Source organism: Mchenga conophoros, linkage group LG15 (genome assembly GCF_057382185.1).
Source record: "Mchenga conophoros isolate Kocher_MC1m ecotype Shallow Benthic linkage group LG15, M_conophoros_male_GT1.1, whole genome shotgun sequence".
In the NCBI taxonomy this organism is placed as follows: domain Eukaryota; kingdom Metazoa; phylum Chordata; class Actinopteri; order Cichliformes; family Cichlidae; genus Mchenga; species Mchenga conophoros.
In genome coordinates, this window is record NC_140540.1 from 35,587,908 (window position 1) to 35,599,857 (window position 11,950).

An 11,950-nucleotide genomic window follows, 5' to 3' on the forward strand; every position below is an offset into this window, starting at 1 on the left:
TAAAGTTGGCGTTATAGGTGATTTACTTGGGTAAGTCCCTGCAACGTGCTAAAATACTGCTTATTTTTACATGCCAAAGACTCCACGACCTACTGTAACACAGACTAGAAGATAAAACAGTGCATTCTTTGAATACACAACTGTGTGTGGTGAGCGTCAACTTTAGTTACTAAAACCATAAAGAAAACCAGAATCTCAGGTAAACTTTTTATTTTATTTTAGAGGTGTTTTTACAGGATAAGAATTCAGAAATATTAGATTTTTTAAAAACAAAACAACACTCTGAAGACTTATTTTACACATCTCCCAGAATGCACCGCTGCCATCAAAATAAAGAGCAGTTTCTGTTCCTTCTGTGACACAGATCCAGTACAGTACATTCAGGAACTGAAGACAGTATTTACACACACATACACACACACAATAAAGTTGATAATTTTACATCCATTTACATCTTAAAAACTGCGTATTTCAATTAGAAACAGTTCAGCAGTATGTAATAAAGTAGCACGTGACAGGACGGTACATTTTGAAAGCTTGCTGGGTTTCAAAATGAACTTGCTCTTTCTCTGAGTAGCTGGTGAACAATAAACCAGAGAATACATTTTAACATATGATAAAGATGTATGAGAACTGAGTAAATCAAAGACATCAATAAGCTTTCAAAAAGAGAACTTCAGAGGCCATGCATGCAGTTATTGCACATAGTGTCAGATTGTTGTTGTCAGATTTGCATGATAGTGGCGAGCTGATGCAGCAGCTCATGGAAAAATCACCAGTGACCTTTGAATATACAGTACTGATAAGCTGAAAGGTCTATAACTGATCTATAAGCATGTATGGACGGTGTCCCTGAAACTTTTTCCTCCGTGTTGTGATAAATACCCCGATGCAAAAGAAGTCACTAAACCTGAAAGTCAAAAGTGAGCTTGTTAAGCTCTCACGCGATTATCAGCATGGGAGTGAAGATGAATTCTGGAGATGAGGTGAAGCGGAAAATGAAAGGTTTTCATGTTGGAAATGTCATCAAAGTGTAAAACCTTTCAGCCTGGGATTGCATGATGATGTATTCTCAGTCAAAACTTTCCACTCAAACAAAATAAAAGCCCCTAGTTTCTGTGTGCAGCCACTTATTGGGACCCATTTTAAAACTGACCTCTAGCAGCTGTTTGATTGTGCAAATTGCATCTGAAATCATCAACTTGGTAATTTAGAAATTTGAGCTTACTGGCATGTGTCACACTCTTCATCACACTAACCAAGTGGTTTTGGTTCTTAAATTATAGAAACAGCGAGTGAAAGTTTTGCATTATTTTCTTGCTGCATAACACCTTTATTATATGTTCTGCATCTACAAGAGTGTGCAAGTAAGTGCTGGGATTCTCATGAGCCACTACAATACAGTGACACCAACGGCACGTGCCAGCACGCGCTTCCTTCAACCAGACTCCAAGTGAACTCGGAGGTGTAATCACAGCCACATGTGGATTTAGGCATTTGTTTAAAGTGGAAACACTCCTATTTTTCCACTTACAAGGTCATTTATGGTTCTATAGCAGGGGCATCAAATATAAGGTCTGGGGTCCAGATTTGGCCTAGGAAAGACGCCAATATGGCCCACAGGACAGCTTTGGAAGATTTTGTAGTTTTAACTGAAAAGCTACAAAACTACAAAGTGTGAGTTTTGTAGCTTTTCCAACTGATAAATAGGAACTGACATTCATACCACACCAGAGTGATTAAGTGTAGATATTAGTAATTGATTCTAGTCTACATATTTATCATGTAGTTTCACTGGTGGGCTGTCTGTGACCCATGATGTAAAATTAATTTGGCATCCCTGTTTTACAGGAACTAACAAAGGATACCGTGCTTTAGTTATTTCTGTCATTTGGGATACTTTTATAACTTAAGACAGTGTCAGCTGCAGAGTTTTGGTAACATATCCCGTTCAAACAGGTTTGGATATCCACATTTCCAAAGCTGTCTCTAAATTCATGTGCTTAGTTGGCAGGTTTTTAAAGATTTTTAAATATTAAAAGCATCAGAATTGTTCAGTGTAGTTTTTAGTCAACAGAAGTGAGGCTATTTCAGTGGTAGAACAACCTAAATTTGGTGCTCTACAGAGGGAGCAAAGTTTGTAGGGGTCACTACATCTCCTGTGTTATCACCTAGTGCATCAGTGTGGTTCACTGAAGCTATTAAACACAGTGAGACCCAGAGCAGTGATGTACAGTAGACTCTGGGTACACAGGAAGTGCTTGCTTTGTGTTTCTGGTCTGAAGAAAATCTAAAATCTAATTTATCGCCTGTTAAGTATTCCTTAGCGGCCGGATACCCCCGACACAAATTAACAGCAAAGAAAAATTGAAAGCTAACTGCGAGGCTGGGTTGTCACTGTAACTGTATTATGTTCTGGCTTGAGGTTTGCCGCAGCAGCATGCATCTCAATTTCGAGACCACCAAACACAAAGTGACACCTACATACACACTACCCATGCAGACTCTTCCTCTCCCAACTCTTTTGTTTGAGATATAGTGCAATAAGACATCCCTGTATAACAAAAGCAGGATTTTTAACACTTGCAAGAAATTTATATTTATATATATTTAGATTTATGTTATGTACACTAGTCGAACAGTGAGCTGTGCATCACATGTGTCTCTTTTCTGTGAGATAGCTGACGGCAGCATACTCTGTATCTCTTGGGTTGATCTCAACAATTGTCGGAGGTCTTTTGGGGAAGTCCAAGACGCTGTAGATCACCGAGGGTGCAGACACGCTGCTCAACGACGCCACTGATTCCTGCGAAGGCAACTCGAGTCAGGCTGAAGAATTTCCAGGCTTATTTTTTTCTCTAACAGCAGATCAAAATCTTTCTTACCTGCACTGTGGGAGTGGAGCTTTGCGGCCTTTCTTGTTGTTGCTGTTGTTTGTCTGCATGAGAAGAAAAGCAGGTGAAATGTTACAAAATAGGTGAAATCGGTCATGTATACTATATTTTGAGTTTTGCAGAAGAAGCATTCGTGGGACGTTCGAATAAAAAATTTCTTATCAAATTTATTGTTACAGCCCATCAACCACGTCAGTTTATCCCCGATTTACATATTTTCCATTGTCATACTTTTAAAAAAGTGTGAAAATAGTCAAATCTCAATATTAAAGACATAAATGCCGCATGTTTTGGAATTTTTTAGCTCATAGGAAGTAGGGAGTAGGAGTATGCCACAGCACCCAGGAGTATAAAGGAAATAACATCCAAGATAAGTTTCTGATTCATCAGATAAGGAAAAAAAACGTTAGACGTTCGTAAAAATAAAGCAATTAACCGTCAAATACATCAAAAGCACGAATCCACGTCAAATACGTCGTAACCACATAGAGTGTTTGTGCTGTTGCGCAGGAGACCGGGTTTCGCTTTGCCGGTTTAGACTAAACACAAACTAAACATTATCATTGCAATGATAATGTTAATGTTCAGTTACTGAGCTCAATGATGAGATTGCATGTTTATTCCTGAGCTTTTTTCACGCTAATATCAGCATTTTGTTACCTTTACACAGAGTTACGATTGCTTTTTACTTACTTAATGCTAAGCTAGGCTTAGCATCACCTCCTGATCCCGCCTCTGGAAAAAGATATAAAAAAAGCTATCGATATTCTTACATAAATACCATTAATTAAACAAATTAGCGTTCAGATTAAGTGATAGCAAGCCAAAATTATGGACGACGAAAAATTTAATGCTTAACAATATTTTTTCAACGAATAATGATTATAATAAGCTGTGCTAAAGTAAAATGTTTTAATTTTGTTTTAGTTTAACTAAAGTTTGTGACTAAATGTTTTAGTCAAGCCTGACTTTTATAATATAGTTTTAGGTCTAAGCTTTTTGTAAGTTTATGCCGAACAAGTCACGTTGTCTTTATCCTCTAGCGGTGCAAATGCACCAGGACAAGTTGCCAAAGACAGAGAGCAGTTTCTCTTCAGCATCTGTCGGTTTTGTGCAAAACCTCTACTCGTGGACAGCGGCCGGGCCCAATTAGCACGGCACGATGCAGGAGTGCGCAGTCAGCAATTGCTTGCATTTGTATACATGTACGGGAACTCTTCTAGTGCGGTTTCTGAGGTCACGGGGGCTGTCAGATTATTTCAGCGTGGCAGCGTTCCTACTCAAAGTAGGCCAGAGGGGTTTGTCTTTGAAGTGAAAGCGCACTCGTATTAGTGAACAAATAATGCAAGCTCTTTCTTTCCACCCATCTCTCAGTGATAGTAGGCACAATTAGATTTACATGCACTGAAGGAGGACTTATTTTCAAAAGAGATGAATCATCGCATCTATCAGAAGGATGTGAAACTGCAATCTGGTTTGCATTTTTGAGCATCTAACCACACAACTGCAAATTTTTTCCACAGAATAACAAGTGTTTCCTTACCATTACTTTGTTTGCTTGAAAAACTAGAAAATACTACTGACTGTAGCCCCGCACACGCAATTTGGCTTCATACCCCTTTACTATTTATATGTGGAGAATATTGAATTAAAGGTTCCTGATGTGTTTTATTCCAACTCAGCTGACACTACGTTCAGACTACAGCATGGAAATGAAATAAAATCCTACGTCTCCAAAAAATAATAAAAGTTTTGGCCACACTCTGATAACAGACACAACACAACATATCAGTGAAAAGTGAAGGTAAAGATTGTTTTTGGACCGTATATTTGCTTACCTTTGGGTCTCACGAGACTACAGATCAACCATGGGAGTACTGTTGCTAACAGGACCACAGGTAAAACCGCGAAGATGATGATGATCTTATTGATGGAAAGGGAATTGGAACTTTCATTGAAAACTGTGGGTTTAGTCGACGGCGGTGGAGCTGTAGGAGTTAAAAGAAAGTCATGAAAATATGTGAGCTTCACTCATATTTTCGCACCACGTTTATGAAAAGAAATGAAACAAAAAATAAAAATGATTAAAGATACTGAATAAGTTTAGATCCCAATGGATCTATGCATATTTCCCCAGTACATATAGACTAATGCAGTATAATACATATTTATAACACACATCAGCAACAGAAATAAAGCATGGTAGGCAGTAAAATTACACACTTCGACTCTTTCTTATGGGCTGTAAGCTGACACTGTAAACCAATGAGAATGTGAAACAGTGATCAGTATTCAGTTTTTCTGTAATCAATAACAAATAACATACTGAATATGTGAATAGTAACCAAGCGGTTACAAAAGGCTCATTATTTTATCTATAATGGGACTGTACATCAGTCAATCTCATATCAGCTGCTTTACGCTCAAACATCTCAGCAGCTCCACGAATGACGCAAATTGCGATTCTGTGAGGATAAATGTAACTGACACTGCTGTTTGTGTCCCCCGTGAATGCACTGCAAACCCTTTGATGTGCCTGATTTTCAAGCTGGCTTCCTTGTCAGGTAGAGAGGTAAATTTGCTCAGTAGCCCAGTTCTGACCAAATATTTGCAAACATAATTTATATTTAACGCTAGAACATGTTGACACGCTAGATAGCTTTGATTGCCTAGATTGTAAAGCTGGTTAATGTACGCCTGCTGGATAGCAAGATGCTAGCATGGTGACATCAGTATTTAGCATTTAGGTCAAAGCAACAGAGTGCTTTTTATTCAAACAGGCTAGGAAAGGAAGGCAGTATTATTGCCCTACTGCTCTGGTAAGTATCTACAGCAGATGGGACTGACTGAATGTCAGCTATCCTTTAAATGCCCAGCAATATGATCTGAGAACGAGGAGCTATTTTTGTTTGTTTATTTAAATATTTCTGTTCTAACTGAGCCTTTATCAACAATGTGGCAAAAACATAACCTGCAGGACTCTGTGACAATCATATTTAATTTGTTCTACTGTTTTAATAGTGTGTTAGTGACTTATTTTCATATGGGCTTTAAACTTTTCACTAACTGGTTAAGAACAACCTTGGATCCATGACACTTATACACACTATATGGTTTTTATATTTAATGCAGTCAATACTAGCAGACACAATTAATTAAAGTGATCATTTTAATTTGGAATAGTATTTTAAAAGATATTAGGAATGATGATGTCATTTATTACAGGATCTATAATAAAGAGGCAAACATTGAGGAAGTAAAGGTGGTGAGGAATTAGTGTATACTATATATGGCTGCTCTGTTTGTATGAATATAATGGAAACATACTTCACTTTAGTCTGCTCTTGATATTGCTCTACTGTGTGTTAAAGTCGTTTTCATTATGTGCAGCTTATAATCATAACAAATGTCCTTACCTGTACAGCTTATGTTCCTTTCTTCAACAGTCAGCTTCACTTCATTACTTTTTCTTAGGTTGCCCCCAAATAAACTGGCCCAGTAGGTGTTAGTGTGGTTTAGAGTGAGATTTATGATGTGGTAAAAGACAGAATTGTTTTGGGGGCAAATAACAAAGGAACCTTTCCCACTTTTAAAATCGTCAATCTTTTTCTCGCCTGTTATATAAATTCCAATTTGACTGTTTTCATTAATGCTAACATTAAATGTAAATTGAAGGGTGATGTTGCTGCCAAAGATCCCGATGACTTGTGCATGGCTGGGGTCTGTATGGAGACAGAAGAGCAGATTTGCATTATAAACACTGAGCTGTAGTGCTTCTTCACCTCACTGTGCAATACCTTTGTGCAATACTTTTGTAAATTGTCAATGGTGCAATAGACCTCAATACTTGAAATGTGCAATTCACTTGTATTTTTATTTTTATTCCTATCTATTCTATTTATCCCCTTCGTATAATTTACTTATATTCGTCTCTGTATTTATATGTGTGTGTGTGTGTGTGTGTGTGTGTGTGTGTGTGTATATATATATATATATATATATATATATATATATATATATATAAAACATTCTGCAACTGTAACTTCTGTCGGTGCTGTGCTTTTGGAAACCGATTAATAAAGTTCTATCTTATCTTATCTTATGATTAGTGGAGAAATTAGTTTGATGTTTTTAATGCTTTCTAATGCTTTTACTGTTATTCAATTTAAATTTAATAAATCCATAATGATGCATCAGTCTCCACTCATCAACACATGATCATACCCCGCTTTGTGATCCTATAGTATTTTAAACTGATGCTCTTCAGTATACAGTGTAAGCTGTGGGTAGCTGGAAGAAAGCAGTAGTGAAAACAGAATAGTCCATGTGACATATTCTGTGTTAGAGACATCAGTTGGTTTAATCCTCAAAAACCTAAAAGCCACAGAAGCAGCACAGGACGACTGATCCTCTCCACAAAGGAAACAGGCGGGTCACTTTTCCCTTCTGCTCACTACCTCAGTGCAAGTTCCACAGTTACTTTCCATCACTGACAGTAAAACTACAGGGTAGTGTTTAAACTAGGCTAAGCCGCCACAGTAAAATGCCAGCAGTGCTGGATCAGTCTACACAGCCATATAGCCACCAGCAACAGCACCAAGGCGAAGTTCAGACTGATTTACCTGATTTATCTAGCTGCCATCTGTGTCTAATGTTCAGTGTTAGCTCACATATAGAAATGAGATAAGTAACTTTTCTTAGATGTGTCATCTCCTCTGTTTGAAAGTCTCTCTTCTGTAGAAACTATGTGATTTGTTGATTAGAAACCTTTAAATAGCAAGTACTTATATTTAAACAGGAGTCTAGGTGTTTGGACACCTACTAAAAACAGTAACGGAAACAAATAAAGTTCAAATATATTCTATTATACACTATCCTTCTATTCTCTTCTGTTTATTAAGTTCAGAACGGCGGGGGGACTGGAGCTACTGCGTTGTCTTTTTCCAAATTAATCAGCCCAAATCAGCGTTTTCTATCTGTGTATCTATGTTATATATCTATTTTAAGTTAAGTTATTTTTCAAGTTTTTTCTCTAAACATGTGTGAAGCACCTGCGGATGTCTCCATAATGATTTGAGGGCTTGCATGTGGTATTAGTACGATCGCTTGTTTTTGGCATCATAAAAGTGTGATTGCTATATTTGTTTAACATCAGAACGTACACATTATGAGCCAGGGTTAAATTCACAATGCCTCAGACTAACTTTAATTTGCTGCAATGCCTTTTTCACCTCAGACACAAGCACACAGTGTTTTATCCAGAATGTGTCAGTGTTTTCAACATTTTTGAAACACCCAGTTCCCTGTTTTAATATCGCTCGTCTGTGATAAAACTCTAACAGATACCGCAGCAAAACTTAGAACAAACCACTTGTGGAAACAGGGTTACCGACAAATAAAGTTGAGTCACAAAACCAGAGCTTTGTGGAACTCCCCAATTATGATTCAGTAATGGTAATTGAGTGGGGGAAACTGAGTTGTCGTTAGAGACCTACTACAACGAGTTACATACAAAATATTCAGTGCATTAACTAACTGTCAGAGGAATCAGGGAGCAATAAATGTAACAGACAGTCAAGTTCATCATGCGCTGCCAGGACACAAAACCTCTCACACGTCACGGAGTAAAACAGTTACGAATGAGACAGCTTACCGTTGAACACCATGTGAGCTGTGATGATAAAAACTAGCCCGAGGGGCTTCGTGATGGTGTTTTCACCCATGATGGAAGCGTTAGGCTGCTCGGAGGCCTCTTGCGACGGCGCTTGGGCTTTGACCTTTCTGTGTGTGCGTTTTTTTCAGCTGCCCCTGTGATGTAAAGCCTAAACTCTACACTTCTACACAAGTGACAGCTTCTGTGCCTGCCTGGAGGAAACTGTAGACAGGAACTTACACCAACACCAATTTATCTAGCTTCAGTATCATAAGCGCCTCCCGTAACGGAAGACTTCAAAGGGGTTCATGGACATGTGGTGCAGACTGTGAGGAGGATGTCACTCACATGATGTGGGTAAAGTCAGGAAGAGTAAATAGTTTCCTTCATATTCTGGGGGAGAACATAGACTCTTACATCCTGTTTCTCTTAGAGGACAAATTAAAGTTTAAATTTAGAACACGGAAAAACAAACAGCACTCTTTTTTCACTTTTCATTACACATAAATGTATTTTTCTTGTTTTCTGCTGTTTTGCAACATTCATCTTGTATGAACAGGTTCAGGAGTGCTCAACACGACATCAAAAAACATCTGAACTTCTAAGAATTCCAGCAGCAACTTTTCTTCTAAGAAACAACACTCAGTATCCTGCATGTCCACAGACATCTGCAGATTAGAAGATAAATGCACATTTGCATGTTTCTCACCAACTACATGTATTCACGATTGAATAAACACAATGTTATTTCAAATAAAAGGAGCCATCGTTTTAGGTCCACGTGCATGCCAGCTTCCCTGTGCGTGACTGTGATTGTGAATTATCGCACATTACCACTAACAGACTGCAAAGAATGGCCTAATAAAACATATTTCAAGAAGCAAACAATAGTTTACAATAGTTCACCGTGAGCAGCTGGAGCTCAAACACCAACCGCTGTAACCACAGCTGTCTGCAGGTTTGATCTTTATTGAACACCAGACTTGTTTTTTTGAAAGTTCATCTGATTAGAGTGAATTTACCAAGAAGTGTCTGTGATTGAACGACCTGCCAGCTGTACACAGACACCAACTGCACATTTTTAAACGCTCATGTTAATGAATGTGCGTTGTTGAATAAAAATGACGATATAGAGACTGTTCCACCACTAACGAAACTTACTATAAAGTTGATGTTACACGATTAACTCGTATTAGTTTCCTCATTACTGTAGGTGTTAAAAATCTGGCCTTGATACATTACACACACACACACACACACACACACACACACACTGTAACACTTTAACCACAGAAGAGGAAGTTGGGGGCTTTGAAGTAACAATTTGAAGACTGCAAGGGGGGATTTTGTTTGTTGGATGTTTCAGTGGTTGATGGAGTTGGGCGTCGACTTGCAGCTCCTGTTCGCTCTTCATGTGGCATCTCCACAGGCAAAGACAGACCTTGTGGATTAGTCTCCAAGCTGATGACTCAGTTGTGAGGGGCGCAAATTTTAATGCATTTTCTGTCGGATAGCTGCAGCCCTTCGCCAAATCTCTTAATAGCTGAGTGTGTTTTGGAACGTAGCCATAAGCCTGTCCTTAAAAGAACTCAAGTGAGGTACATTTTTATTGCTTTTGATCCTTTTATTTATGGCCTACACACATAGTTTTTCAGTGCAGATGTGACTTGCGTGTGATGACTGTTGTTTTTCACCATTTCACAGGTGTGCATGTTTGTGTGTGTCTCTGTGTTAACCCTGCCACAGACTGGCAGCCTGTCTAGACTGCACCCTGCTTCTGTCCTATGGTAGCTGCTTTTTCTTTTTTAATAAAAAAAAAAAAAACTTCCCAGACCTAATCTCAGAGTGAAATAAGGCAAACATTTGCTTTGTTCCTCATTTGCAATAAAAGTTTTTCAGTGGTTTGCTTTAAAAAAAAAGGAGCATCGGCAAGACAATAGTATAATGTGATAAGGGGCAGTTTGACATGGAAGTATCATTTCCATAAAATCCCTGTGTGTATTTTTACAAGTACAATAGGCTAACACACTGGAGCCCCTAGTGGTGATAACTGTTCATTAAAAACCTAAAAATAAATACAATTCTACCTGCGACAGAGCGTAACGCTCCTGTAGAGAGTTTTACTTCGTGGTAAAGTTGTCCTGTATCTGCTTAGTGGTGGATTTTTACATTAAGATTATGCAAAAACCTTTATTCTCCAATTGTACTGCAGTGAACTGTACTGTTCACATTTCTTTTCATTTGCATAAAATTCTGTTTGTTAGGTTTAAATATCACCACATACTTCTGTTGGAGATGCTCCATCACTAGTGGGAAACTGAACTCACCCTTCATTGCTTTCTGCTGGAAAAAACAAATTTACATATGTAAATATATCACTGTTATAGGTGCATATTACTGAAATAACTCTTCTCTTAGGCATTTAGGAAGCTTAGATGCCCCAAACCAACTCTAGTTCTATAGAGGAACTTATTCATTAATTTATTCATGCAGCAACTTTCCAGCAAAGGTTTTCTATAAAATCCTGTACAACACAGACAAATGTATGTTTGTGGATAATTCAGGTCCAGTTTAATTTGGGTTTATTTATGTAGTGTTAAATCAAAACAATAGTCAACTGACAATGCTTTATACTGTAAGATAAAACCTTGAAGCATTCTGGAGAAAGACGTGCTGCAGTGCTGTATGATCATGTGGGGAATGAATGAGGTGAGTGGAGAAGTCCTCAGTGCATCATGTTGTCATGAAACTAGATAAAATCTAGTTTACGTATGATTGTTTTGCTGAAGGAGTTTGCTGATTTGACTCTTATATCAATCATCTCCATCAAGGGTCAGTGAGAGCAATCACAACAACGACTTCCAGCCCCAAAGAGAGCGTGCAATACTGACTACAGTTGCAGACACTAATGTAGTTATTTCACCCTCATTATTGCATTTATGCGCCATCTTGTGGACTCAATAGTCCCTACAAAATTTGCTTGACACGTGATAACCCACTGCTCTTTCTCCCCCGCTCCTCACATACACTTTCACAGAAACACTCAAGACACACACCTCGCCAATCCCCTGTGGTATTACTTCCTGCATCACAGCATTTTGAAAATGTTTCCTCTTACACCACATCATGTCCTGTTACACGCCTCTGTTGCTGTCACCCAGCAATAGGAATGCAAGTTTATTTGTTTATATTGCATGGCCTCAATTACGGTAATGGTACATTTTAACATATCATTAGTGTGTGCAAATTGACTTGCAGTGCACTAAACCATGGCTCACTTTGTATCTGCAGTGTTTGAGGGGCTTTGTAATAGAGTCAGTGAGGAAATAAATGAAAACCTCAGGTTTTGCTGGAGCCTTTATTAGGTCATCATGGGAATCCTCTTCAGATAACTGAGTCCAAG

General features: G+C 38.3%; 1 protein-coding gene across 1 annotated transcript; it reads right to left on the reverse strand.

Moving 5' to 3' along the window:
• Window positions 1–226: 226 nt before the first annotated feature.
• On the reverse strand, window positions 227–8,750 carry LOC146558790 (uncharacterized). Its single transcript, XM_085246967.1, has 5 exons — window positions 8,548–8,750; window positions 6,311–6,616; window positions 4,733–4,882; window positions 2,886–2,938; window positions 227–2,806 (listed from the first exon to the last, which is right to left on the reverse strand). Exons 1-5 carry the CDS (start codon window positions 8,615–8,617, stop codon window positions 2,654–2,656), a joined length of 732 nt encoding a protein of 243 aa, XP_085103093.1. The 5' UTR covers window positions 8,618–8,750; the 3' UTR covers window positions 227–2,653.
• Between the last annotated feature and the right edge of the window lie 3,200 nt (window positions 8,751–11,950).

Excerpts from the sequence above, each read along its gene's own strand:
- LOC146558790 (XM_085246967.1), bottom strand. The coding sequence starts at position 8,617 with ATGGGTGAAAACACCATCACGAAGCCCCTCGGGCTAGTTTTTATCATC. Across the intron at positions 2,939-4,732 it reads TAGTCTCGTGAGACCCAAAG|ACAAACAACAGCAACAACAA; the intron begins GTAAGCAAATAT and ends CTTCTCATGCAG. Across the intron at positions 2,807-2,885 it reads GCTCCACTCCCACAGTGCAG|GAATCAGTGGCGTCGTTGAG; the intron begins GTAAGAAAGATT and ends TTGCCTTCGCAG.